The sequence below is a fragment of the Physcomitrium patens genome, chromosome 10 (genome assembly GCF_059467195.1).
Source record: "Physcomitrium patens ecotype Gransden chromosome 10, ASM5946719v1, whole genome shotgun sequence".
NCBI classification, from domain to species: domain Eukaryota; kingdom Viridiplantae; phylum Streptophyta; class Bryopsida; order Funariales; family Funariaceae; genus Physcomitrium; species Physcomitrium patens.
This window is the reverse complement of record NC_143419.1, coordinates 8,183,229-8,211,075: the sequence shown is the minus strand read 5'-3', so window position 1 is coordinate 8,211,075 and position 27,847 is coordinate 8,183,229. Positions and strand designations below refer to the sequence as shown.

At 39.4% G+C, this 27,847-nt stretch overlaps 2 protein-coding genes across 4 annotated transcripts; both read right to left on the bottom strand.

Annotated features, from left to right (window-relative positions):
* Window positions 1-3,707: 3,707 nt before the first annotated feature.
* On the bottom strand, window positions 3,708-7,598 carry LOC112287371 (uncharacterized). Of its 3 annotated transcripts, none has more exons than XM_090253664.1 (3): window positions 7,303-7,598; window positions 5,495-6,636; window positions 3,708-4,774 (listed from the first exon to the last, which is right to left on the bottom strand). In XM_090253664.1, the coding sequence occupies exons 2-3, from the start codon at window positions 5,748-5,750 to the stop codon at window positions 4,080-4,082; spliced, it is 951 nt and encodes a 316-aa protein (XP_090109790.1). In that variant the 5' UTR covers window positions 5,751-6,636; window positions 7,303-7,598; the 3' UTR covers window positions 3,708-4,079. The 3 variants fall into 3 exon arrangements, with proteins under 3 accessions (XP_090109790.1, XP_073392910.1, XP_073392909.1); XM_073536809.1 differs by lacking the exon at window positions 7,303-7,598 and adding an exon at window positions 7,203-7,288; XM_073536808.2 differs by lacking the exon at window positions 7,303-7,598 and having other exon boundaries at window positions 5,495-7,263.
* Window positions 7,599-8,119: 521 nt separating this feature from the next.
* LOC112287643 (uncharacterized) lies at window positions 8,120-14,975 on the bottom strand. The gene is made up of 10 exons (XM_024530858.3): window positions 12,576-14,975; window positions 12,120-12,288; window positions 11,518-11,756; window positions 11,288-11,351; window positions 10,722-10,939; window positions 10,279-10,392; window positions 9,900-10,005; window positions 9,481-9,692; window positions 9,163-9,275; window positions 8,120-8,974 (listed from the first exon to the last, which is right to left on the bottom strand). The coding sequence occupies exons 1-10, from the start codon at window positions 14,466-14,468 to the stop codon at window positions 8,821-8,823; spliced, it is 3,282 nt and encodes a 1,093-aa protein (XP_024386626.1). The 5' UTR covers window positions 14,469-14,975; the 3' UTR covers window positions 8,120-8,820.
* Between the last annotated feature and the right edge of the window lie 12,872 nt (window positions 14,976-27,847).

Here is a 27,847-nt window from a genome sequence, read left to right as displayed (position 1 = left end):
GTGCACGTTTGCAAAATTGCTATTTTGAAGAGAATATATTTCTATTTCTTCAAGGAAGAATATCCAATCAACAAAGAAATAAAATACTTATATTTGAAGCATCGAAAATATTTACAATGAATCTCCATCCAACAATATCTTTAGCTGAAACTGAAGTTGCTAAGATTTTGCATCTAAAATAGATCGCAAATGAAATATCTGATGGCTTCAATGATGTACCTAGAATTACAAGAATTCTTATTAATGAGGCTCACAATGAACTTGCTCAAATTGCAGTGCTATTGACTACAATCCCTTAAGTTATAACAACAACAACTAAAATAACTCATGGACCAGATAAGCAGCTATGTAAGAAGAAAGTTATAATATTGAATAATCCTGGTATTATTTCTCAAGAAATTACCACTCATTTTGTAGAACTATCAATTCATGATGATATATCCATGCATAATGTACCTTCAATTCTTGTGAAAAACAATCTTGGAATTGAAAGAAGTTGAGTAAAACATTATCTATTCTATATTGTACTACAAATGATATTTGGGATAGACGATCTATTATGATAGATGAATCATTTGCATGTATGATTATAGAAGCCCTTTCTTTGGAGAAAGACAATCTTGAACCTCAAACCATCGAGGAAAGGATGCATTGCTTTGATTGGTCAAAATAAAAAATAGCTATTGAGGAGGAGTATGCATCTTTGCGTAAAAAGAAAGTCTTTGTTCTAATTGTAGACACTCTTACATCTAGCCCTATGGGATATAAGATGGTATTAATATGCAAGCAAGATGCTTAGGATCAAATAACCTGCTATAAAGCTTGTCTTATTGCTCAAGAATTTATTCAATGATTTGACATTGATTACGAATCCACATATTCTCTAGTCATGGATTCAATTACATTTCAATATATTATTGGAATGGCAATTTATGCCACCCTTGAGATGCATCTGATGGATGTGATAGCTGCATATCTATATGGTTCTCTTGATACAAATATTTAAATGAAAGTTCTACCTGGCTTAAAAATAGGAACTCCAAATAGACCTGCTTTAAGACAATATCATGGTATTAAATTATGTAAGGCCTTGTATGGTTTAAAACAATCCAAATGCATATGGTATCAATGTCTTAGAGATTATTTAATTACACATAAGTGATCCATTAATCCCTTGTTTGTTTATGAAACGAGATAAAATTAGTTTTGTAATCACCACTGTATATGTTGATGATCTTAACCTAGTGGGTACTAAATCTGCATATATTGTAGCTACTAATCTACTTATTTGTGAATTTGGGATAAAAATGCTAAGAAAAAAAACTTTCTGCATTGGTCTTCAGATTATGCATCTCTTAGATGGTAGCATTTTTCTCTACCAACTAATGTATATTAGACAAATCTTGTGGAGATTCAATATGATTGATGCTTATTCATTGTCCATACCAATGGTTGGACATGGTCATGATGGTTATGATCCTTATTGTCCATACGAGGAGGACGAAGAAATATTAGGAAATCAATATCCATACCTTACAATGGTTGGAGCACTTTCATATTTGGCTACATCTACAAGACCAGATATTGCATTTGTAATTAGTGTTCTTGTAAGACATAGTGCACGTCCAACACTACGACATTGGAGTTGCATCAAACATTTATTACGTTATTTAAAAGGTATTGAAGACTTGGGATTATACTACACACAATCTATAGATCCAAAATTGGTTGGATATTGTGATGTGGGATATAAATCTAATACTGCAATAGCTAAATCTCAAACATGATATGTATTTTTAAGACATGGAGCTATTATATCATGGAAATCAATGAAACAAACAATAACTGCAACTTCATCCAACCATGTAGAAATTATTGCCTTACATGAAGCATCTCGAGAATGTATTTAGTTGTGATCAATTGATAAATTCATTCAAACAACTTATGGATTTTTATATGATGATTCTCCAACTATCTTGGATGAAGATAATAGTACTTGTATTGCATAGATGTAAGTTGGTTTCATTAAAGGCAACAAGACAAAGCATATTGATCCAAAGTATTTTAGTTATATCCATGAATTGATTACTAATCAAGCACTTATAATTGAAAAAATTGAATCTACAAATAACCTTGCTGATCTCTTCACCAAAGCTCTCCCATTGTGCAACCATCGTCGACTTACTTATGGCATTGGTATACGGCGACTTGCTTTTCTTGAATGAGAAAGTTAATGAATTCTTTAAATAATTAAGGAAAATGATGTTGTATTCTTTTTTCATCATCTATGGTTTTGCCCTTAAATACAATAAGGTTTTCCTAGATAAGGTTTTAATGAGGCAACAATTGTTGATCTTGCTACATTACAAAAAATTATAGATCATAATTCTATACAAATTTTATATTATGTAAATATTATGATGAGCAAGGAAGAGTGTTGAGAGCATTAAATGTAGCTGGCGCTCTCCATGATATTTAGTGTAGTCTACAATAAATACTATAGCTACAATATTTGGAATGTAGTGGAGAAGAACTATTTATCCTCTCCCCTTCTCCTCTTGTATACAAGACACAACCAGTTCAATAGACTTTTGTGTGAAGCTCTCTCTCTCTTTAGAAACTCTCTTGTATATATGTATTACTTACTACTACTCTTGTGTGTGTGTATTACTTACTACTACTCTTGTGTGTATGTATTACTTACTACTACTCTTGTGTGTGTATTACTTACTACTACTCTTGTGTGTGTGTATTACTTACTACTACTCTTGTGTGTGTATTACTTACTACTACTCTTGTGTCTTTCTAAACATTCTCAACACAAACCAAGCAATAAGCTTCAAATTTGTTACAACATACTAGAAATAGTTTAGCAAATTTTCTAAACTAATTGAACTAGTTAATATTGAACCAATTTGATGCACATTAGTCTCACAAATTTGAAACCAATTTGGTGCAAATCATTACCACCCATAGATGCAAGTGCCAATACATTTTCAAATTTCTGTCTTCTTACAATAATCTGATAGTTCGAAGTTTATTAATTTTTGTAAGAAAAGAACAGCACCATTGACCATGTATATACTCATATTGATAAGGCGCAGTTTTCCAGTGTTCATAGAATCCACTTTGAATAGGTGAATGGTTTTGCATAAGCTGAAGTACAATTTAATTTTTATTTGGCCACCAAGAAACCATTGCTAACTGAAGCTTTAGAACTGAAAATGCCTAAGATACATTATGTTTCACTATTATGCATTTTCAAATTTCTTGTGCATTAAAAAAATTCAAAACTTCAAAAGAAAAATAATAAAAACCACATAGGAATAAGAATAAACACACATAGCACATCCAGAAAATCTTTCAAGAAATTAAAATCCTGAAACGTGAAGTAATCTTTACAAATATTAAAAATTCAACTTTTTTACTCAACCATAGTGAAGTGATTAGACCAAAACCTTCAAGATTCATGTGCAGTTGAGTATCAATATATGTATTTTTTAATTGATTTAACTTCCTTTTGACCATCAAACTTGTCAAGTTTTAAAAAATTCTCAAACTGGGCAATTTCAGCGTTGACAGAATGAATTCCACGTCAAGCACAAAGCAGAAGGATATATGTTTTTTCAATAGCCAAAAATCCTCAAATAATGAAGTATATTTACAAATACAGACATAAAAAAAATATATGTATATGTATACATTGATAGAGGAAAGAATTCGCAATGCATTGTTTTGTGAAACCTTTACAAACAGTTTTTTGTTATGTCGGATCCACTAAACAGATAATTTCCACTAGTTGAATGGTTGTGGGAAACATCGTACAAATCGACCTATGCACCCGCCACATGGGTATTCTACAAGATGCATGTTTCGAATAGTGTGTTCAAAGCAGAGGCAGGCTTCCCAACAGGCACAGCTATGAAGAAAAAATGCCCAAACAAAAAGGATTCGTAATCTTCATTGAAGTGAAAAAAACCAGTTGGGTGGTGATGGAAACCCACCAGTAGTTGCATCCACATCCTGAGAAATGGCCCGCTGGAGTCCCTCCTGCAGATTAAGTAGGAAGGCTCCAAACTCTATGAAGGCGAAGCCTGGTCTGACAGCAATGTTGTCCACGCCTGTTTCTTTTGCATCAAAGGCGAGTTGTCTAGCATCTCCACCTCTGGTGAGTAGGGCGAGACCAGCTGCCCATCGCTAATGCAGATGCCTTCAACGTCATCACACCGTACATCATGTTTCTCCATATTGTTTGCAGTCAAACTGCTGCTATCATTTGATTTGCCCGACTCCAAGGTTCCATCAGAGATCGTCATGTGACATGCAAGTTCCTCCCACAAGTCTTTGGAGAACACACTCGAGTCAGTCATGGTGCTAGAATCGCTGTTGGAACGTAGGAGCCGGGGTAGCTCGGCTAGTTTGGGATCAAGGATATCGAGATCTTCCACATCCAGTAAATCGTTGAACACGATTTGCTCGTTCCTGACCTTTTCCAGGTCAAGCGCCTCATTGGGTTCATGTGCATCATTGTCCTCGAGCCAGCTGCTGGATGATTCGGGAAGTATTGCTTCCGCTGCAAGTCTTCGTGGGGACGTCCTGGACATTTCAGCAATGGATGCCTCCAAAAGTTTGCGTGGAGACCCCGAATCTGCGGTGTCCAACCCCTCATCCTGACCATCGGGTACAGTACCTGATGCTGCACTCTCCGTTGGCCCGCCTCCAAGATTAGACTTGCGGTAGCCGAGGCCACTGTTTTCCTGATTGTTACGACTACCTGAGAAGCACAAATCTAATGATTAGCACATGTTTCATACCACTACAATTGCGGTAAACCTATCGCCATTTCGACTTCGAAATCAGAGGAAGAACTGCAGTGTTATCTACTCCCGTTCTGAATCAAACAATAAACCGTAGGGCGCATCTAGTCATGAACAATACCAGTTTGTTCATGACACAATTATTTAAAGCCTACAAACAGAATATTGCACATTCTGGTAGTCTCGTCATAAATGAGGAAAGCAACAGATAGAAGGTTGGGATTCTAAATCTACATGCAACATAATGGATCAGCGATGAAGTCACAATCACTTCATTATTTTCACTGATCCAGATCTACTTGACAAAGACACTTAGAATAAATGGGTAAGGACGTCACCATTCTGCTGGCTGACAAAAGAGCCGTACTTTACACATGATATAAACCTGGTTAGACGACTAAACTTACACATTTAAAATCTTGAGCTCTATCGTACTTAATATAACTGGAGAGAACAACAATAATGTTGAATAATCAAAACCCAAAGACTAAGAACTTTGGCTGGAGTGAGGAGCAACACTATGAAGACCTCCATGTCGAGCCAATCTTGGTTTAAGGACTAGTTTCACCCTTGGAAGTATCGATCTTTAATTAGATGTGTAAGAAATGCTGCAAAGGGATAGGACGGAAAAAATGTGTAATTAAAATTTAAAAACAGTTTGATGGTCGAAAATGAACCTTCGCTGACGCCAAAATTCGAGGCTGGGGCAGTTGGACCCCTATCTGGCAAATTGAGGAGGGCATTGAGACCATACAGCACTCGTGCGGCTTCATCATAGGCGAGCGCAGCCTCCTCCGCAGTTCCGTAAGTGCCCAGCCACAGTCTGGACCCGCGATTGGGCTCCCGAATTTCAGCCACCCACTTGCCCCAAGTTCTTTGTCTCACTCCTCGGTAGCTGCATTGAGCATTCTCGGGCCCTCCTTTCCCTTTCATACACCCTTTCTTGGAGCCCTTCGCCGGTGCTTTCCGGATGGTTTTGCGAGGGCCATGGCTCACGCTAAAATCAGTAGCATCCCCTTGCGGCAACAACGTCCCAGGTCTAGTGCCGTCGTTTTGGCTCGCCCACCATGCTAGAGTTTCTGCCACTGTGCTGCCATGTTGTGTATTTGCCAATGAGGCCCGCTTCCGACGCCGGCCCCGCGTAAAGTTGATGCTTTGCAGACCCAACTGCTGAGGCTTGTTCACCCGAGGATCCAGTGTGTACCAATTTTTCTACTCCCCTTTTTCTGTCTTGGTTGCGCAATGCAATCGTCACTACGTCGTCCCTACAACTGTAACTCAATGCCGTTTCCTACACTGACCACACCTCCTCCGCCTCACACGATTCCTTGAATCTTTGTGCAAATCCTATATGTTCCGTGGCGTAACCATTAAGTGCTGATCATTCTTGCAGCTTCCAGCAGCTTTCTATAGTTTATGGTAACAAGACTTCCTCCCTATATTCTGGTCTATGATCAGGGTTTCTCAACCTTTACTGAAACCTCTACCTGAGACTAGTCAGTAAAACCCCAAATTAGGACTCCCGGCAATCAGATTTTCTCGTTCGTCCAAGTTTCTTTTAACGAGACAGTGCTTAAAAAGCTGTGATGACCAGTCTCTTGCAGAATCCTCTACACCAGAACAATGATGTTGGTTACAGAAAGAAAACCTTGGCTTAGTTTCACAGTGCTCTGCTACTTGATATCAAACGATCGTTTCAAATACTTGAACATTTATTTTTTCATCCTGTGCGGAATAACTACTTCACAAAGACCTTCCGAGCCGCCTGTGTCTGCTCCTGCTACAAGTGTCTTCTCCACTTCCGCAGTAAATACAATTCCTGCTACCACTCACGACACTGCGTTTCTCAGTTTAAGAGAATTGCCCAAGAAATCTTCACCACTGACCCGGAAGAGAACGACCCACCAGCGATAATTTAACAGGTATGAATATGAGAGAGAATAATAGCCGAGGACCAAAGCTGATGCTAGTGTCCAAGGGTGTTTCGAGAGAGACAAAAATTTGAGATGTGGACTACTTAGCATGACACAGACGACCAGACTTAGCAGAAATACCCTATATGACTGGAACAAAGACCTTCCAGTGCCATCGCCCATGTCGGATTTTCTCTCCTAAGACTTCCAGGGAGATCGATATTCACATGCAGGATCAGAAAAAAAGCTCTCATTTACAACCAACCTACCACACGTAGCTTTCAACACAAAACTGCATACAAAACTGCAAAAAACATCACTACCCTGACACAGTCAAGACTCGAAACGTCAAGATATTCAATCCAAAGTCCAAAATACTTCAAAAGCTACACTACACATACGGGTAGACGAAGAAATCTGGCTTAGGCGAATATGAAGAAGCAAAGGTTTCATCGTGCAAAATAAACATTACCGGCTAGTGCAAATGCAAATGAGATCGAAGAAAGAATGAAGCACAACAGAACCCCTTGGAAAAGAGGAAAGAAAGAAGGAGGAGATGGAAGGCAAGCTACCATGCAGAAGAAGTAGGCGCGAGGTGGCAGGCATACGTGGCGAGCCATTAAGCCAGGAGGACGTCACTGCCCCTTATTTTATCATCCAGGAAAGCGCGAAACCCGAAAGGACCAACCGTGCGTCTCTGCTTGTGGGTTCTTTGTCAATGCGCACACAACACTTTGATAAGGCCAAGGGCATATCATTCCGCTCTGACACCTCAGAGCTTCACATCCCTGGGAGCGCAGCCTCGAAATATTGCATCGACCACACCATGGTCTGCAAGCGTTAAACGAATGAAAAACCTGCCCTACAATGGAACGTCTTATCGCTCCTGCCTTGACACTGCTTGCCTTGCATCACAAATTCCAGGAATTGGGCATGGATTGGTGTAAATCATTTTAAAGTCGTGATTGCAATTCGACACTAGCGTGAAGAATACAACCATCACTGAGCACTAAGAAATTGGAATGAATGTTCGAGTCGAATTTAACTCACGAGCGGAAGCCGTTTTTTCTCCTCGTGACATGTCGGCCGGTGAGGTGGAGGGGTCAAGCTATAATCGATGATCCATGTTGAAAGCATCAAGAGAGCTGCACACCTGACTTTTGTATGTTCTCGTGGATACAATTTTCACTATGTCATTTGAGCAATGATGACGCTCCAAAACCATAGTCCTAATTAAAGCCTGTGGAAAGGGACCAGGTACAGGTACGTTACGTTGTAGGTGAAGTTGTGATGACAATGCTTTGACAGGAATTAGAGTCATCGGGGGTAATAGGGTGGTCCAGGAGTAGCCAACACATCAGCAGCATTCACGGTTTCTTGGGTACAGTATTTAGAGCAGGTAAAAAGCACAGTTGAAGATATTTTCAAAACGAGTTAGGCAGGTCCAGAGCCCAGGATTACACAGTGCAGAATAGCCGGAACAGTATCTTGAGGTTTATCCACAAATAAACAAGTCGAAGGAAAGGAAGTCGCCTAAAATAAACTACTACCACAAACAGCAAGAAATAGAGTCGCTGATGTAAGTTCAATCTGGACCGCGATAAGGCCTTGCGGGCATAATGCCCTAACGTGGCAATCAGAGAGAGTCAAGTAAGCGTTTTGGACTTGAGGATCTGGCCCAATTGGCACTTGGCACAACGTCCGACTCCCAAGTGTGAGCACCTGGGGCACACGATATGCCACTTGCAGACTATCGGTATTGAACACATCTACCTCTACAGTGTCCAGCTGGAAGTAGCTTTCCTGTATCAAATCTGTTTGCTCTCACTAAATTTTCTGAATTGGCATTAGAAATACACCGGCTTCAGATTTTGCACTGTCGGTAGAAAAAACACATCATTGCTGCGACCGAAATGTGCAGGAAGGAGTTGACATGGCCTGCAAGCAAGAGTTTAAAGTTCCGCACTGGTGAAATCCAAGTGGACTCACCTTTATCCACTTGAATGTACCGCTGTGCAAGCACTAGAAGCGCAAAGTGAGAAGTTTTCCAAGTTTGCAACATAGAATACATGAAATATTTAATACCAGCCTCAACTTTCTTCGTTCAGTAAAGTTGCGACCATGGCATCTGCGGTCGGGCCTGTGCTGCTTATAACACTAGGGATGATGTTTTCTGAACCAATAAATCGAACGAATTCCTTGAGTTCAGTAAAACTGGAGTGCTCGCTATATGGCACCTCGTACCTGCCAACGTAGCCGTTGAAAATATCAGAAAGAAGTTTTCGTGCTCCAAATATTATTATGACTTGCTTAGGAGAGACTTTTCAAGAGAAAATAGTTTAGCAGTATCGAGTCAAAATGCACCACGTCTTCCATACGTACATAATAAGGTTGAAAAAGAAATATTCTTTGACCCAAGCTGGATAACGAACCGGATTATGCTGCCTTGCTGATAGCGTCGACCAGGGCGGCCCTGCACACGTTTCTTGTCCTTCCCGAAACTACATCCAGTTGGTGAGAATGCAACAATAGAATCATATCGACCCTGAACAAAACGGATATCACGACATTATGATAAGATCAACTTGAAAATGTTTAGTTGGCAGATCGCTCAAATAAGTACATAAAAGGAAACTCATAGTGTTCGATCCTTTGGTGTTACACGCACTTAACGCATCACTTCGACACGAGCACATTTTTTCAGCTGAAAAGAGAGAAAGCACTAGCGAAAAAAATAAGCCATAAAGTACATGGTAATGGCGAGAGATTGAGCCCATTCGTTTGAAGCTAGCAACGCTCCATAGCGGCACCACATGAATATGACTCTCTTGATCTTTGGTTGTCAACCATCTTTTATCTTCTTCAGTTAGGTCCATACAGTCTAGCAGTCGCTGCTTTGCAGATCCTACATAAACATACTTCTGAAGAGCTTTCCCAACCTCCAGGAATAATTTCTCTTTACCTGGAAATAAACATCTTAGTATTCGAACATGAGCTTTTCTGTACATGGATACGACTGACAAAATGCCTCGTGCAGATTGATTGTCGCCATAAGTGACTGGTAGTGCCAATAAGTTGCGGCAATATTAATACGACTCCGCTTCAACAAAGACGGCATAATTGAAGATCGTGAATAGAAAGCGAGGGTCATCAGAATAAAAGCACTTACCTATCGTATACGTGCCAATGAGAAAAAGAGTCTTAGGATTGAAAGCTTCTGCTTGAATCGCATCAATGACGAACTGTATCACTGAATCTTGCTTAGGAAAATCATGCTGCATAACCAAAGAACAAATTAAAGCCGTCACAATAAATTCAAGCACGCCTTGATAAATCCCACTTGAAGAAACTCAGACCGAATTCCACTCTTACCCCCATCTATTTGCAATTCATGAGAGAATCAAAACAAACAGACAGAACCTGCTGGTACAAAGTTTCAAAGAGAAGAAAATCATGTCAAATGTTTTAGCATGAAGTTCTTGCCTAGACGTGAAGGTGATTGCCGAAGGGAACGTCTAGTGAAAATAACTGGGGAACATGCATCTCACCTGTGGATCGCAGTAAGTAGTGTCAAGTATAAGGGTGGTTATTCGACATTTCCGCAAAACATCGTTAGAAGCCATGTCTGAATAATAGCGAAAATCTCCAGTATGCAACACAACCTTAACAATATCCACAAACCAAGTATGACAAGATTGGTCAGATGTTTGACACAAGAGTGGACTAAACGTTTGAGAGCGACAGTTGATCACATTCTAATGTACGTGAACAATTCAAAAAAATAAACAGATACTATCATCAAAGATTGCGGTCGCAGTGATTGTTAAACTTTTAACCAGTGATATTTCAAAAAACCAGCATGACAGTGCGCGATATATTAAGGGTTCAAAACCAAAACCTGAGTAAGGTTCATACTTCATTCAACTTCACATAAATTCTTAAGAGAACTCAGATGAGAATGACTTAAGGCATAGTCGTCATAAAATCTTACCTCACCGTTAGGCGGTTCAAAGAGAATCATGACTGATCCTGGGCAGTGATTAGCATCTATAAATGTCACCCGCACACCATCTATAAGGACCGTTTCATTCAAAGGCAAAGCTTGAATGCGGTCCAAGGGTACCCCAATGCGAAGGCTGATAAGACGCGCTGTAATAGATGAGCAGAATATTTTACCGTGTCTAAAACCTCGTGTTAGTCCTTGGTAATCTGCACAATTCAGCACCTTCTCAATCAACTTAAATGAGCACAAATTATTAGATGTATATCAACAACAAAGTGTACTCAGAAGTCTTGTACTTGATTGCAATGTACGTAGTCCATTCCATTTAAGGGGCTATCATGCAATAACTGGGCTAAAAGTATGTGCAAAGCACAAGACTTCGTCCCATCAAGGCTACACACCATTCTGCAAATTACCCCCAATAATTTGTATGAGAGATTGTCGCATATATTACGATACAGCAGCTGACGGCCATAGAAATGTCAGATGAACTTGTACAAATCAAGTCTAATAGGAGTTCAGGATAGCATGCTAAGGTGTGCAGAAATGCTTACGATCAGTGTGAAAGTGAGTTAGAAACCAGTTGGAGCAATTTCCTGTAGTGTGCTTGAATGCATCCTGTGACATAGAGCTCCACAATCAGCGATTTGAGATGGAAAAGAAATATGAAACCATAAGCACGGTGACTCCTCAGACTCCGGGCAGATAATGAATATTTTACTATTAGCATGCAAACTTAAAATTCATATCCAGCATCTACAGGGTACTCAAGCCAACGTCATACCACTCTGAAGGAAGTGCCAGGAATACACATCCACGTTGGAATACCACTTGTCCCAATAGCTCTCGAATTCCTTACAGCAGAGATAGCCCTTCTCGGATTGGTGTTTCTCCACGGCATTTCTGTAGTGCTAGCATTACCTGAAGCTTTTGGACCAGCAAGAGTGTGATTATCTGGGGCTGGGACTCGCCGCTCAGTAATTGGAGGAGGAATAAAGAAGTCCGCGATGGATTTTCTGGATCCTGACGAGACGGAACATTGTGGTGAATACCGAAACTATTACACAGTGGCACTTGATCAATACTCAGAAACCAAATCCATCATCTTTGCAGACAATGATGATGAATGCATTGGTAAAGATCGAACAGAACTATTTGAAGTCCAACAATTTGAAGAGACAGTCACAAGCACTTTCCATTTCATTTACGTCTAAAGCAGCATGGTACTGAATTTAGCACTAGTAAGATGATGAATCGCACTGCTAAAAGTTAAACCCAGATGTGATACAGCTGTTGTGACGCTACTAAATTTCAACAATACGAGATTACAATCTAATTTCTTGCAAAAGTTAAAATGCATGTAAGTATTGTTAAGAGTAGTGATACCTTGCGATGTATCAACAGGAGTAACCGGCAAGGCCGAATCTGAGAGTTTTTGACCCTCTTTTATGGCCGTCATATGCTGTGATGTGGAAGGGACGTTTCTTAATTCGTTAATTGCAGAGAGTATCTTCCTCCTTGGTCCAAGTGCTGAAATTCCCAACGAGTTAAGATCCTGCACCACAGGTCGTTGAAGCAAAACACTTTACGCCAGTATTCCAGAATCTAAAGCTACAATAAATATGGCAGCATATTGGCACCTGATCAAAGTAACCCTAAATTGAAGTATACCGGAAGACTTTTACCCAATTGAGGAATGAGAGAAAATCGAGGAATCGATATGCACCACTTCAACAATGAAACAAATTAAAAACCATTTTGTTTTAATTTAAAAAATGCGCAACTCTTCCGCATTCGTACTCGACATCAAGTTACCTCAGAAAATAATTAGCAGGACTATACCTCCTCAGTGAGCCACTTCAAAGTATCCCAATCAATCTCCTCTTTCACAAAGATGTCCACATACTTGGCCAGATTCAGGTTTGTCAACCACGTCACAACTGGAGCCATATCTGGTCTACCTGCGGCCTGACCCATTGCAGCTTCCGCAAATTCAGAGACTTCGCCTAGTTCTTCTTCTTTACACTTATCTAGGCATGCATTCGTGTGTTCTTCTCGTTGGGCGGTGGACAATCCCCCTATGCAAATTTGACAGACTGGACATTCAAGATTCAAATTCATCACATTGCTTTGGCTACTCAGCAGCTGCCCAATTTCAGCCGCTTCAGGGGTTTCAGCTCCACCACCTGGATAACTTTCTGCATATTCTCTGTCACATGATATATTATCCTTCTCAAGACATGAATTAGTATGCGTTTCTCTTTCTGCGTTGGATAATTCTTGTATGCAAACCCCACAGACGGGGCATTCAAGACTCTCGATTATCACATTTTGTTCACTAATCAGCGGCTGTACACTTCCAGTTGCTTCATCTCTTTCAGCTTCACGATCTAGACAGTCTCCAGCATTTGTTCGCCCACACGAAATATTGTCTTTGTCTAAACAACTGCTGACATGCTGTTCTCTGTCACTAACGAAAAGGTCGACTAAGGCAATTCCACAGACTGGGCACTCAAATGAATCCATGCTTTCATTGTCATCTTCATTGAAACCAAGACCTTCGTAATCCAACTCTGCTTCATCTACTAAAGCCCGCATGGCTGTCCCTGGGGTATCCATGTCCTCAACTTCACCATCGGTCGTTGGCCCCTCCTCATTCATGGAGTCGGGAAGTCGGTACATTCTGCATTTACCTAACAAGATGTCATATATATTCTTACGTTTAGGTCGACCCTCAGTAGTCTTCTCTCTCACATCAACGGCAATACCACATCGCTCCAATACGGATGGACCGAATTTCATCCTAACAGGCGCATCAACTTGTGTACAGATAACCATGTCTTCATCAACTGCAGCCCCACAATCACTTTCAGCAACTTCATCGCCTTCAGAATTCGAAGAGCCCAGCCGAGCAATTCCTTCAATTTGTTTATGTCTTAAGGTATCATCATCGTCCGACACCCTTGCAGTCGTCTTCACTTTCTTAGCACTATCAACATAAGTATTGCATCCAGCGCCAAGGCTACTACAATTTTTTTCTCTCTTTGAATCCAACTTTAAAATGCTGTCTGTCTGCCTCTGCTGCTCAGGCTGCTCACATGGTATCGGACCATCTGTACCCCTGTCCGTGTTTTCCTTACTACAATTTCCCCATAATTTCGAATTGCTATGTATCAAATTTTTCTCAACCTTTCCTGATCTGGCTACGATGCCGTCCTTGTCTCTTTCTGCTAGAACAGAAGGATCTGTAACGGAACTAATAAGTTTAGCACCATCACTGGATCTTGAATTGTCATCTCTCAAGGCTCTCTTGTCAGTCACTTCAGGCTCTTTACGCTTACGCTCTCCTTCATTTGAAACTAGATTTTCAATTTCTACAAAAGTGGCAGTACTTTCCAGCATGAATTTAGTGATATCCTCACAATGTACCATAAGCTCCTTTCCACGGCCAGCTCTACTTCCCAGCTGCGCGGCATCTCCAATTTCGTTACCACCTCCTCGCTGTTTCTTTTCCAAACTTAAATTCTTCCTAGATACTTTCTTCTTCACCTGTTTCTTCTTGACACAGTTCAACAGAGCCAGTGTCTGGTTGAAAATTACTGGCGCGGGTCCTGTAGTTTGAAAATCATCATCGCTGTTGCAAATCTCAGCTTCGTCTTCCTCCAGTGCCATCGCCAGAGCAAAGTCTGTATCAGCGTCAACATCCCTAACACGCTGCGTGTACTTGATCTTCATAATTTACACCATCCACAACTCCGCGACAATTCAAACTCTTATCCCCTGCATCTGCATGTACAACCACCCTAAAACCCCTATCCAAACATCAACTCCCACCACCACCTCCCAAAGGGCCACACAAATCAACTGTACAAAACTTGAAAGCTAAATCAACTCCGCGAACCATTAATTCCGACCCAACAGCGACTCTCCGTAACGTCTGAAACCGCGCCCTTCTGCTCATCAGCAATTCAACTCCTCGTGATTTATCTCCGCCTCCAAACTGAAAACTGCCATAGCTGAACTAAAATACCAATAACCTTACTAACGAGACCTAGAAGTGGTGTACATAAAGCATCCGAGAAAATTCAAAAGAAATCCTTCACCCAATTGCAGGAAAAGCGAACCCAGACCGAATACGAGGATGGGCATCCGCGGACAAGGCATCCATTAAATGCGGTGACATGAATGCTGTGACTAAGGCGATGGTGATGGTGAAAAAATGCGAAGAGAAAGAATGCGAGGAGCGAGGAGCAACAAACGAGGGCGGGGCTGGGCATGGTGGAGTTCGAATACCACAAGGGCTTCAAAGCAATGGAGGGAAATTCGGATTTTCTGTTAACCCTTGTCTGGATGAAAACCCATGACCAGAATCATTCATCTACTCCTTGCACTCTAACTCTTCTACTGCCACATTTTTAAAATCTTGTTGTTTTGTTTATTAATGCATTCATTTTACACATTGAAAACTCCTTTGTGTGAAAAATTCTGGGTGCTATTGTTCCCTTTATCATCTTGTCAGTGAATTCCAAAAAAGTGACAAACTACAAATAGATAAAAGTTATTTGTTTCTCAAAGTATATATAAGTATTTGATGATAAAGTCTTTAATGTCTTTAATGTCTCTTCATTTGTAAATGGGATTTATTAGCATGCGATGTCGGAGTAGAGAGAGTTTGCTTCAAGAAAGCAATGGGTTCCTAACTGCCACTAATTGCTCAATCAAGTCTTGAGATAAGAAAGACCAAGTTTGTATTATATATAACACTTTTAGGAGCAATTACACCAAATATATGTCTTGAGTTCCCAAAAATACCCAAAATATGATAAAAAAAAACTCTAAATCCTTATATATCCTTATGGGGTATTACTCTCAAACTTCAACAATTCATATCTTCCAATCGAACTATTTAAACACACTCAAATTTTATATGAAGTACTGATGTACTTCTAACAACTATCACAACAAATTTCAATTGCAAATTTGTAGCAAATCTTAAAATATCTTCAAAATTCTAATAGTAGCTTCAAATCCTAGTTTTTATACACCTATATGCAATTTTCTTCATATCTCACATAATTAAGCACTCAAATACTATTAAATTTGTATATATAGCTTTTTAATACAATAATCTATCTTTTCTAAAAGGTTTGAGCCAAAAATTCGTATAGAAACTCAAGATATGGCTCCAACTATTGCTATGAACAAAATCACTTACTTATTGCCTTTGATGTGGATGGGCTGACTTCAACTCTCTATAACTATTTCTTTCAAACTCTAAATTCATTAAAGAATATATGAAAAGTATATTATATGTTCTAACTAATATTTACATATTATAAGCAATTACATTACGATAATGTGTCAAAGACATAAATTGGAACAAGTTTCAAGGACAAAAATACAATAAAGACAAATAAACGAGTGAGACTTCTCTCAAAGAAAGATGAAAAAATAGAAATAACTTGATATACATATTAAGAAAGAAACTAGAATGGCTATTGCTAAAAAGCCAAGAAAACTAGAGACCCTTGAAACTAGACTGGAAGCAAGAAAGGAGTTGACAAGAGTGAAGAAGGCTTCACCTTTGTCTCTATATATACTATCTAACGAGGGGCTATGTGGCAACCTTCTATAGGACCTCCAATATATGTTGACTTTGTAGGACACATGCCTTGACTTACAAGGCAAGTTTTTCTATGAGTGGGCTATATAATTAGCTTGGTCTTCAAGCTAACAACATGTGTGGCACATGGCCAACTTGTTTACCACGTTTCTAATCCAAAAAGTCAATTAAAAATACCTATAAAGCAGTATCTACAAAGCTTTTAGGAAGCTTTCATACCAAATACTATAGAATTAACTTATTTTATTTCTACTTTTATTTACTTTTATTTATTTATATATGTAATAATTGGCTTACATGAGTATGTCCGTGACATTACTGTAGAATAAGTAGTTATTTTCAGAATGTAGATACCTAGTGTATAGTGTAAACTGAGATAGATAACTGCTGAAAAGGTGGTTTAGCAGGTAGAATGGATGAATAGTCAGGAAAAGTAGTTATCATCTGTAGTAAAGGAGTTGGTATCTCAGGGTAGTATAAGGAGGATGGGAGAGGGGAAGAAAAGGCCAGACTGTGAGAGTCGTAAGCCGAGGACCAGACTGTGAGAATCATAAGCAGAGGGCCAGACTATGAGAGTCATAAGCCGAGGGCCAAATTGTGAGAGTCGTGAGCCGGGGTAAGCTTGGTGCTACCTCTTTTCTTTTGTTTGTTATTTTCTTTGAATGAGAGGATTGAAAGTTTCTGAATATTGTGAAGTGAATTATGGAATAGAAATGTGATTGATATTATTTGAGAAGAAGAAAGATTGAATGCTGAAATCTAATTGTAGTTCAGCAAAAAGAATGAGTTTGAATTTGTGTGAAACACTATAATGTGAATGGCAATTTTGTGTAAAGAATTCTAGTGATTGGAACGAGGGTAATTGTGTGCTGAAAGCTGTGAAGGCGCAGTATTACAGTTAGAGATTATGAAGGTGAATATACTAGTGGAAATAGTAGTTATTGGTATAACAGAATTGCTATAAGGAAGAGATCGATAAGGTAAAGGGAGGAGATTATAGTTTCCTTGTGTGTTCAGATATTGGAAATAGAGACGATACATTCAGGAGTTAATTGATTATGTGACCTTAACGTGAACGCTTAAGCAACTAGTCATTCTCCGTATTCAAATCTTCCTACATGAGTTTATGCTAGGAGGTTTCTTCTGGAATAAGTAAAACGAGCAATTACATTTTGGCGCCACTGCCGGAGAGTGATAATAGCTTTGAGTGTTAGGAATTAATCACCAAACGTGTGAAAAAATTAGAAATGGAAGATGATTTCAATAGTGTTTGAAGAAAGAGTATAATTATTTAGAATGAGAATTTAACAACAAAGAGAATAAAGCAATCAAAGAAAAGAACAGAGCAATCGCAAGCAAGAAATTTGTTACATAATGAGCGAGATCACAAATTGAAAAAAAAACATCAACAAAGTTGGATTAAGCCGTGGTTGCATGCCTGTTGGCATATTCGATCGTACCCAAAAGACGATCGACCTCTAATATTTCAGAAGTACATACCATTAAAGAAATTGCCAAGAGCACTCGAGGAGAGCGCTGCTAATAGTCCAGCAAACCTCTCAAAGCCGTTAACGAAAAACGAGGAAGGTACAAAGGAATTAGGTACCCCACTAGGTATCTTGTCAATCGGAAATATGTCCGATCCTAACAAGACTGGTTCTGAAGATCGGCATAAATCACTTGCCAATAAAGATCAATTCAGAGTATATCAAAACCTGTCGTTTTTACCTCATATTCAACCAGTAAAATTATTTGGGGATAATAATAGTCAATTGGGAAGGCCTGGAAGTCCAAAAAAGACTTTTGTGGGAGACAGTTTTTATTTTAATAAGAAATTGAGCAGAACACCAACATCTTTAATGACGTCCGGAGGACCAACAGTTTCGATTGTAGTTCAAATGGGTGTAGTGGGTGATCGAACGACTAACGTCGCCCCATTACCTACTTTTCGAGATTTGCCAGGTGCAGATCCAGATCAATATTTGTCTCAATTCTTGATGGTGTGTGTAGCCAAAAATGAAAGAACGGAAGACATTTGGCTGAGATGAAACCACCGGCATTGAAAGACATAGCGTTTGAGTGATATAACCGCCAACCTATGGGACAATTTATCAATTGGGAGGCATTGAAAAATGCATTTTTAGCCCATTTTCCACCAATTGGTTTTGAAGAACGTCTTAGAGAAAAACTAATAAACAGTAGAATGCTACCAAGGGAAGTGGTACAGTCATATTATGGTCGTGTAGTAGATATACTTCGAAAATGGCCAAATAACCAAATGCCAGAATCATTTCTGTTGTCCATATTGGTTAATAGACTACACCCACCAGAATTGAAAATGTTTGTAAAGGAGGTCCAATCAGCCACCATTCCATCATCTCTTGAGCGAGTAAAAGTATGGGAAGAATGTCACTATGGCCAAAACGTAAATAGTTATACCCACGATGATTCCATCTCAAGGAGGTTATCAAATGACAAATTGGAATGATGCATCTGAAAGTTATCTGGGAAGGAATGATTATAGTACAATTTCACAGGGAATAGTGGATGTCGTTCCATTGCAAGCTGTACCACCATCATCATCACACCCGTATGCACCTTATTCCGCATATCAGAAACCAATACCTATAAAAGAATTGTCAAATGCATTGGTATCAAGAGATCCTAATGAGTCATTATTGTTAACATTGATGAAAAAAATGGATGAATTGGCTGTGAATTTGGCCAAGGATAAAGAAAAAAGGTATAAACCAACCAATATGCGTCCCAATGTCTGGTGCAACAATTGTAAGGGGCAAGGTCATTTACTAACAGAATGTCTTCCACCACCCCAAATGACTGTACAATGTATCTTTTGCGGGGGCAAGCATATTACCACCAACTGTTGGAATTTACGGAAGCAACAACATCTCAGTAACCAGATAATGACTCAACCAACTTCGTGGGATGTCAATCAAATACAAATGAATAATAGGTTTGGTTGGAATGGAAATCGAGCGAATAAACAAAACAGGAATTATTCTAATTTCCTCAACTCTGAATTTCACCAAGAAGGTGTATCCAATATTCACAGATTGGCAATGAACCAACCAAGATACCATCAATATCCACCCATGATGAAGCCAATGCCAGATTCTACAATAACAATGGGTCAACCAGGATCCTTTATTCATCCGACATGGAACAGACGTAGCCATTATATACCCGTAGAGACACCCAATATCCCTGAAGGAATTGGCAGGAGACCACTTCATTGCTATCATTGTAGACAAATTGGTCATTATACCAATGATTGTCCTAATCCAAGGGCTAGTGATGACTATGCTTCAATATGTGGAAATTGTAAGCAGTCTGGTCACACTTATCAGTAGTGCAATGCACCCTTTAATTATAATAATCAGGACCATCAAATGGAAACAAGCCAACTGGCGAAGGACAAAGGCCCTGTTCAACAAGACTCACTAGTACATCGTGTCGAGGTGGTGAACGCAGTGCTTACCAAAGGCCAACAAAAAGACAAGAATCCAATTCAAGACATGGATGAACCAATCACAGAAAAGCAAGTAGCGTCGTCTGTGGGGCTAAACAAACCAATATCAATATTGAGACGTATCATAATATTGAGACCTCAACAGACTGAGGAACCCAATTCAGTCCCACGTGCCAATTTATCGGGACCATCAAGATCGATCCCAACTGACCAAGTACCAATACCTGTACAGCCCAATAAAAGATCATACGCATTAAAGAAACCTTTAGTGGTAGCGAAGTTGGCGAAGTTACCAACGGCAATGCCAATCACCAAGAAGAAATTACTGCTAAATGAAATAAAATCGAAACCAATGAAACGCAAAAGAGCATTGGGAATTACTCTCAATATGGAACCCTATGACATTCTGAGGGATTTGGATGTTATTCAGCCTTCAATTACAATGAAGCAACTTTTGGCTGTAGCACCGGAATGTCGATCTACATTGAATTCAGTGTTAATACGACAAAGATCCCGCACTAAAGAAATTCATGAAATTAGCTTAAACCCAGATCCGGGAGCACCAACAATCGATGTATCAATTGATGGCATTTTAATTCCAGGGATACAAGTCGATGGTAGCTCCAGTGTGAATTTAATGAACGCAGATACAATGGAGGACTTCGATCTAAAGCAATTGCTACCTACGACATTGGTATTACGAATGGCAGATCATAGCCAGGTTAAACCAATGGGTATCTTACAGAGTGTTCAAACTATGATTACCGATATTGCATATGAAATCGACTATATCATCTTTTGATTACAACGTTGGACTTTATCATATCCAATTTTATTGGGATGACCCTGGCTTTATCAAGCAAAGGCCAAGAACGATTGGGATTGGGATACTTTGACAATTGGCAAGCGCAGAGACAAAATGGTGTTACAAATGTATCCAGTACACTATCATGGGGAGTCTCAATTGCAAGCATCTGAATTAAAGTTGGACGATGAGCTTAGCTCTGATGACGATGCAATAGCACCAATTACGGAGGCGCCCGTGGAGGTAGCACTACACCCTGGAGTTGTATACCAATGTGGAGGTCCGGGGGAGTACTTGATATATCCGACGAACTCGAAAAACTCGGATTATGTTAGTACTGATTGGATGACCAAGTATGGTGTGCACCATGTTAGTGCCCTGGATACAAGATTCAGTACTTCATACATGTGAAACTTACCGACTGACTTTAAACCTGTGCGGGGATTGAAACAGAACATCGCCGTTGCACCTTTATGTCAAACTATCAACTTGGCGACCACAACAGAACCTCAAACAATTAAGGTCTATGAAGGTATTAAGGAACAAGAGTTGACCTGTTGGACCAAATTTTTCTATCATCATAAATCCGCTTTTGCTTAGACTTATAATGATTTAAAACGTATCCCCGCTGAAGTTTGCGAGCATCGTATGATTTTAGAAGAGAACGCTAAATCGGTACGGCAGAGGCAACATCGCCTTAATCCTAAATATTCCTTCATGGTAAAGGAAGAATTGGACAAGCTTTTTGCGATTGGTTTTATTTACCTGGTACCAAATAGTGAGTGGATTTCTGCAATCATGATGGTACCGAAAAAGAATGGAAAAATCCGAATTTGTCAAGATTTTCAGAAACTTAATGCGACCACCAAGAAAGATTACTTCTCCTTGCCCTTCACGGATAGTATATTGGACACTGTAGCAGGACATGAATGTTATTCATTCTTAGATGGATTTTCCGAATATAATCAGGTTCAAATTGTAACGGAAGACCAACTCAAGATGACCTTTACTATGGATTGGGGCACATTCAATTATCGCGTGATGCTTTTTGGGTTATGTAACGCCCCAGCCACATTTCAAAGAGTGATGACTCAGGCCTTCCAAGACTATCTCCGGCTATTTATGGAGATCTTTTTAGATGACTTCTATGTATTCAGTACAAAACAAGATCATCTTAATTGTCTTGACAAATTTGTAGCTCAGTGCGCTAAATTTGGGATAGTATTGAACCCAGATAAGTGACAATTGGATGTTCCATCAGAAAAATTATTGGGACATATCATCTCTAGCCATGGTATCGCTATGGATCTGGACAAAGTGACACATATAATGAACTTGCCCAGACCAGAGACGGTCTCCGGTGTTTGAGGGTTCATCGGCCATATCAGTTATTATCGACAATTTATTCGGTAGTTTGCAGTTATTTATCAACCTTTAATGAACTTACTAAAGAAATCTCCATTAGATGGGACTAGTTCCAACTAGACCATGGAGTGTACCATGGCCTTTGAAGCATTGAAGTCAAAATTGGTCTCTATACCAATATTGGTGGCCCCTCGTTGGACCGAGCCCTTTCATGTGTATGTTGATACATCCAATGTGGCTATTGGATTGGTGCTAAGTCAGAAGGATGTCCACGATCTGGATCATCCTATCTATTATGCTAATCGGTAATTGGTGGCTGCCGAACGTAATTACACTACTACTATACGAGAAGCATTGGGTATGATATACTCGGTTCAAAAATTTTGGCATTATTTTCTTGGGTATCCTTTTGTCTTTTATGTGGATCATGATGCCCTCAAATACATGATTAATAAGCCTCAATTGAGTGGACACATTGCTCGATGGATGTTATTACTTCAAGAATTTAATTTTACTATCAATGTACGACAAGGAAAGAAACATGTTGTCAAGGACAAGAACTCGATGAAAAAAACAATTCAGACAAGTGAACCTTCACTCAAAGAGAGGTAACAAAATATATATAAATAAGTATATATATTGAAAGAAGAAGTGGAATGGCTATTGCCAAAAGACAAGAAAACTAGAGACCCTTGAAATTAGACTAGAAGCAAGAAAGGAGTTGACAAGAGTGAAGAAGCCTTCACTCTTGTCTCTATATATACTATCTAACTAGGGACTACGTGGCGACGTTCTATAGGACCTCCAATGTGTGTTGACTTTGTAGGACACATGCCTTGACTTACAAGGCAAGTTTTTCTACATGTGGGCCACATAGTTAGCTTGATCTTCAAGCTAACAACATGTGTGGCACATGGCCAACTTGTTGACCACGTTTCTAATCCAAAAAGTCAATTAAAGACACCTATGAAGTCAAAGCAACGTCTAGGAAGTTTCTAGGAATCTTCCATATTAAATATTATAGAATTAACTTACTTTTATTTACTTTTACTTACTTCTACCTATTTCTATATGTAATTATTAGCTTACATGATTATGGCCATGACACATGCCAATGCGGATCACTTATCCCGTTTATCTAATATACTAGGTAATGAACCAATAAACGATGTTCTTTGGGACGTACAACTATTCGCTGTGGATGTCATTACACTTGAATATGGTGAATTGATCCAATATCTAACGTTTCAGACTTTTTTCATTTCTTATAATAAAAAACTAAAGAAGTGTTTGATTTGAAAAAGTGCATTGTATACCATTATTGGAGATACCTTGTACAAACAAGGGCGGGATGGAATTTTATGTCGTTGCATCTTTCAAAGTGAAGTTCGTACAATTTTGAAAGGATGTCATTCGGATAGTTGTGGTGGATGTTTTACGGGAGACAGTACTGCTCGCAAGGCTTTAATGGCCGGATATTGGTGGCCCACAATGTTTTCTGATGCGTACCAATTTGTTCATCATTGTGATCCCTGTCAACGAATTGGTCGACCCACGGATACTTTAGCTATGCCGTTAGTACCAATCTTGGCACAGGCACCATTTGAAAAATGGGGAATTGATTTTCTTGGACCCATTGCACCAACATCAAGACATGGACAAAAGCGGTATATTTTAGTCGCCACGGACTATGTAACCAAATGGGCGGAGGCTATTGCTACCCGCAATGATAATGCCAGTACGGTGGCCACATTTTTATACGAGAATATTATTACTCGATTTGGATGTCCGAAGGAATTGGTTAGCGATCGCAGCACCCATTTCATAAATACTATCATAGTAGCCTTGACGAACACATACGAAATCAAGTACAGGAAAACAACACCATATCATCTTCGTGCCAATGGGTAGATGGAAAAGACCAATGGTATTCTATGTAAGATTTTAACCAAAACAATTTTGGGCGCGGAAATGGATTGAGATATTAAATTATTTACGACATTGTGGGCGTATTGTACTGCATATAAAGTGACTACCAATTCCACACCATTCCAATTGGTGTGCGAGCAAGAAGCAATACTACCCATTGAATTGGAAGTTCAGAATTTGCGCATTACGTTGGATGAACGTCTTGGAGATAAGGAATCACTTCAATATCGGTTGGCAGAGTTGGACAAATTGGATGAAGTATGGACTACAGCTCTCTTCAACATAGAAGCAACTCAAAAACGGCGGAAGAGTTACTATGATAGTAAACTGCGTCCGAAGAGTTTTATACCCAATGATTTGGTATTGTTGTTTGATAGCAAGTTTAATCATTTTTCGAGCAAATTTCAAGTTCGTTAGCATGGGCCATATGATATGATTGAAGGGTTTTCCAATGGGTCTGTTCAATTGGAGGATTTCATGGATCAGCGATTCAGTACCCGCATTAACGAGAACTTATTACGATTATATCATACGTAAAATCCGAGATGGGTTTTCAATTCCTAGAGGAGGTCACGTCGAATGTACTTAGGATAGACCTAATTAAGTGCATTAGGGTGTAGAGGCGATTGAAAGGATAGTTAGTAATTACTAATGTGTCAGATGGGATGGGGATGAGAAACAGACAGTACGGATAACATGTTGTCATTATCACCACTAGGTAAAAGAATAGAAGTGGGGCATCCATTTACGGTTATTCTCAAGTGTTGCATTCTGTTATTGTTTCTTTTTGGTGTTACAATTTTGGGTGTTTTGGAGTACTGGAGCATAGTATTGACAGTTAGAGCTTGAAAGAGTGTGCGTTATGGCGATGGAGAGTACAAAGAGAGCTACGGACAAAGAAGAAAGTGGCCGAAATGTGAAAGCTAAACGTAATTTAGGACCACCATCCGTAGTAATCGTTACCAATATGGAGCCTATGAAGCTAGAGATTTGCTGGATGCCAAGGAGAATACGAGATTTTTGAAACGTGCAAATGTTTCAATTTTTACAAAGGTCAGATAGTTTGCCTTCAATTAATGTGGCATTAGTGGAAGAATACATCACAAACTATGACCCATAGGATGGATCGAGCGTAGTAAAAGGCGTGTTATCGGTATTGATGAAAAGATCCTCGAAAAAGTATTGTTTCTTCCAGTTTGAGAGATTGCGATGGATGTTGAGGAGTCCAGTGACTTCCGACCGGGAAGTTATTTCAAAAGTGGCATTTCATCGTTTGAGAAGAATCAAGGTTAGCGGACGATTGACGTAATTACACCAGAGCTCATGGAATGGTTGCACTTCGTACTGAGGCGTCTAGGGTTGTATCGACTCAACACATATATGTCAAGACGGCTAATGATAATAGCGACGTTTGAAGGGATGGTGTTCAATTGGGCAGCTTATGTAGCAACCCGTATTCATGCGAAAATAGGAGCCAAGCACAAAATAGGAAAGTTTACAACGTTGCTATGTTTGAATTATGTGTATGCTATGATCGCGTATACATTGCAGCAAACATCGCCAGTAGAGGGAAGTTCTGAACCAGTGCCAATGCCTCCGCAGCAAGAACGGAATTCTTTGGCACAGAATGTCAATACAATGGAGGTAATACATGAAATTGGGAAATCCAATCGTCTAGTGGCACCGAAAATGGATCCAATTCATTTAGTGGTGGAGGAGGAGAATGAAGTCTCGACGTTGTTAGATATCAATCAGTTAGCGTTTCTATAAGGCCAACTGCTGGAATGTGTACATCTTAAAAATTCTTTATTGAAGTACATTTCACAAATACATTGCATGGTACGAGCATTGGATGTAGAGGGTAGTGGTAAACATGAATTAGAGGCAAGAAAAAAAGTGATATCAGAGCAGACATAAAGAATTGAAGAGCAAGAACGGATTATCTAGGCGAATGTGGAATCCAAACTGCTATTGGAGTAAAAAATTGGGGAACAACAAGAAGCTTGGGACAATGAAAGAGAGCACATGGTGGAGACCCACAGGCAAGAACTATTTCGGGCTCGCAGTTATTCAATTTTGGAACTGAAAAAAGTAAAAGGTCAGTTGGTAATGGAACTAGAAAAGACCGAGTTATTGGCGCAAGGGAAATTGGTATTGAATGACCAATACAGATATAAAACGGAGCGGTTAAGGGCTGAAATTGAGGCCTTGAACACCGAGGTGATAAGATTGGCAGAGGATTTAGTCAATATTGGTCAAGCACAAGTATCAACATTGCCAGTTCCCAAAGTTCCATAAGAGAGGAGTCACTTTCAGCGCCAACTGGAATTGACAGATGCCCAGATCCTGAAATTGGAAGCTCAAGTCCGTGAACTGGGTGACTACAATGAAGACCTTTCAGCTCAGTTGAGGCAAGAGCCGATGGAAGGATTGAAGGAAGATGAAGATTTGCAGTTGGAACCGAAATCAGTTGAACCAATACTAGATACTACGGCAATTGATTAATTAGATAGGCCAAAAGGATCGTAATTTTTGTAGAGTTTTATTAGATAATTTTTATATAGGTATCAATTGAGTGTTTGCGAGGATGCTGCACAATTAGGAGTGGGGCTATGTAGAATAAGTAGTTATTTTCAGAATGTAGATACCTAGTATATAGTGTAAACAAGGATAGATAATTGCTGAAAAGGTGGTTCAGCAGGTAAAATGGATGAATAGTCAGGAAAAGTAGTTATCATCTGTAGTATAAGAGTTGGTATCTCAGGGTAGTATAAGGAGGATGGGAGAGGGGAAGAAAAGGCCAGACTATGAGAGTCGTAAGCTGAGGGCCAGACTGTGAGAGTCATAAGCCGAGGGCCAGACTGTGAGAGTCATAAGCCAAGGGCCAGATTGTGAGAGTTGTGAGCCGAGTTAAGCTTGGTGCTACCTCTTTTCTTTTGTTTGTTATTTTCTTTGAATAAGAAGATTGAAAGTTTTTGAATATTGTGAAGTGAATTATGGAATGGAAATATGATTGGTATTATTTGAGAAGAAGAAAGATTGAATGTTGAAATCTGATTGTAGTTCAGCAGAGAGAATGAGTCTATGTTTGTGTAAAACACTGTAATGTGAATGGCAGTTCTGTGTGAAGAATTATAGTGATTGGAACGAGGGTAATTGTGTGCTGAAAGCTGTGAGGGCGCAGTATTACAATTGGAGATTATGAGGGTGAATATATTGGTGGAAATAGCAGTTATTGATATAACTGAATTGTTGTAAGGAAGAGACCGATAAGGTGAAGGAGGAAATTATAGTTTTTTTGTGTGTTCAGATATTGAAAATAGAGATGATACATTCAGGAGGTAATTGATTGTGTGACCTTAATGTGAACGCTTAAGCAACTAGTCATTCCCCGTATTTGAATCTCCCTATACGAGTTTATGCTGGGAGGTTTCTTTCGGAATAAGTAAAACGAGCAATCACAATTATCCCTCCTTCTAGGGACGAGTTCCTCGAGGAGCGGTCATCATATGTTAAGGAAATCTATGTTATAATGAATTGTATCTGCCACGTACTCTGATCTTTATTCTCTTCAAAGATGATTGATAGGGCCTCTCAACCATCGATAGTGTCCCATACCAGGGTAGGAAGACCACCCAATTATTTAATCATTATTGAGGCCTTCATAACTTCCTTCGAATAAAACATTTGAAACACCATCAGTACCTGTTTCTACTTCTAGTAAAATCACCAAACATCGAGAGTGCCTTCTAAGGTCAATATACCAAACGCATTATATTTTGCCATCTATTCAAGGAAGAATATGTCATTTTTGAAGATCTTCATCTCGATTGCGTCATCTTGAAGATTGTGACAATTATAATGTCTCATCTGGCAGGTCAGTAAACGAAGGTTCTTGAGTT

Excerpts from the sequence above, each read along its gene's own strand:
- LOC112287371 (XM_090253664.1), bottom strand. The coding sequence starts at position 5,750 with ATGAAAGGGAAAGGAGGGCCCGAGAATGCTCAATGCAGCTACCGAGGA. Across the intron at positions 4,775-5,494 it reads GAATTTTGGCGTCAGCGAAG|GTAGTCGTAACAATCAGGAA; the intron begins GTTCATTTTCGA and ends TGTGCTTCTCAG.
- LOC112287643 (XM_024530858.3), bottom strand. The coding sequence starts at position 14,468 with ATGAAGATCAAGTACACGCAGCGTGTTAGGGATGTTGACGCTGATACA. Across the intron at positions 12,289-12,575 it reads TGAAGTGGCTCACTGAGGAG|GATCTTAACTCGTTGGGAAT; the intron begins GTATAGTCCTGC and ends CCTGTGGTGCAG. Across the intron at positions 11,352-11,517 it reads CTGGCACTTCCTTCAGAGTG|GATGCATTCAAGCACACTAC; the intron begins GTATGACGTTGG and ends TCTATGTCACAG.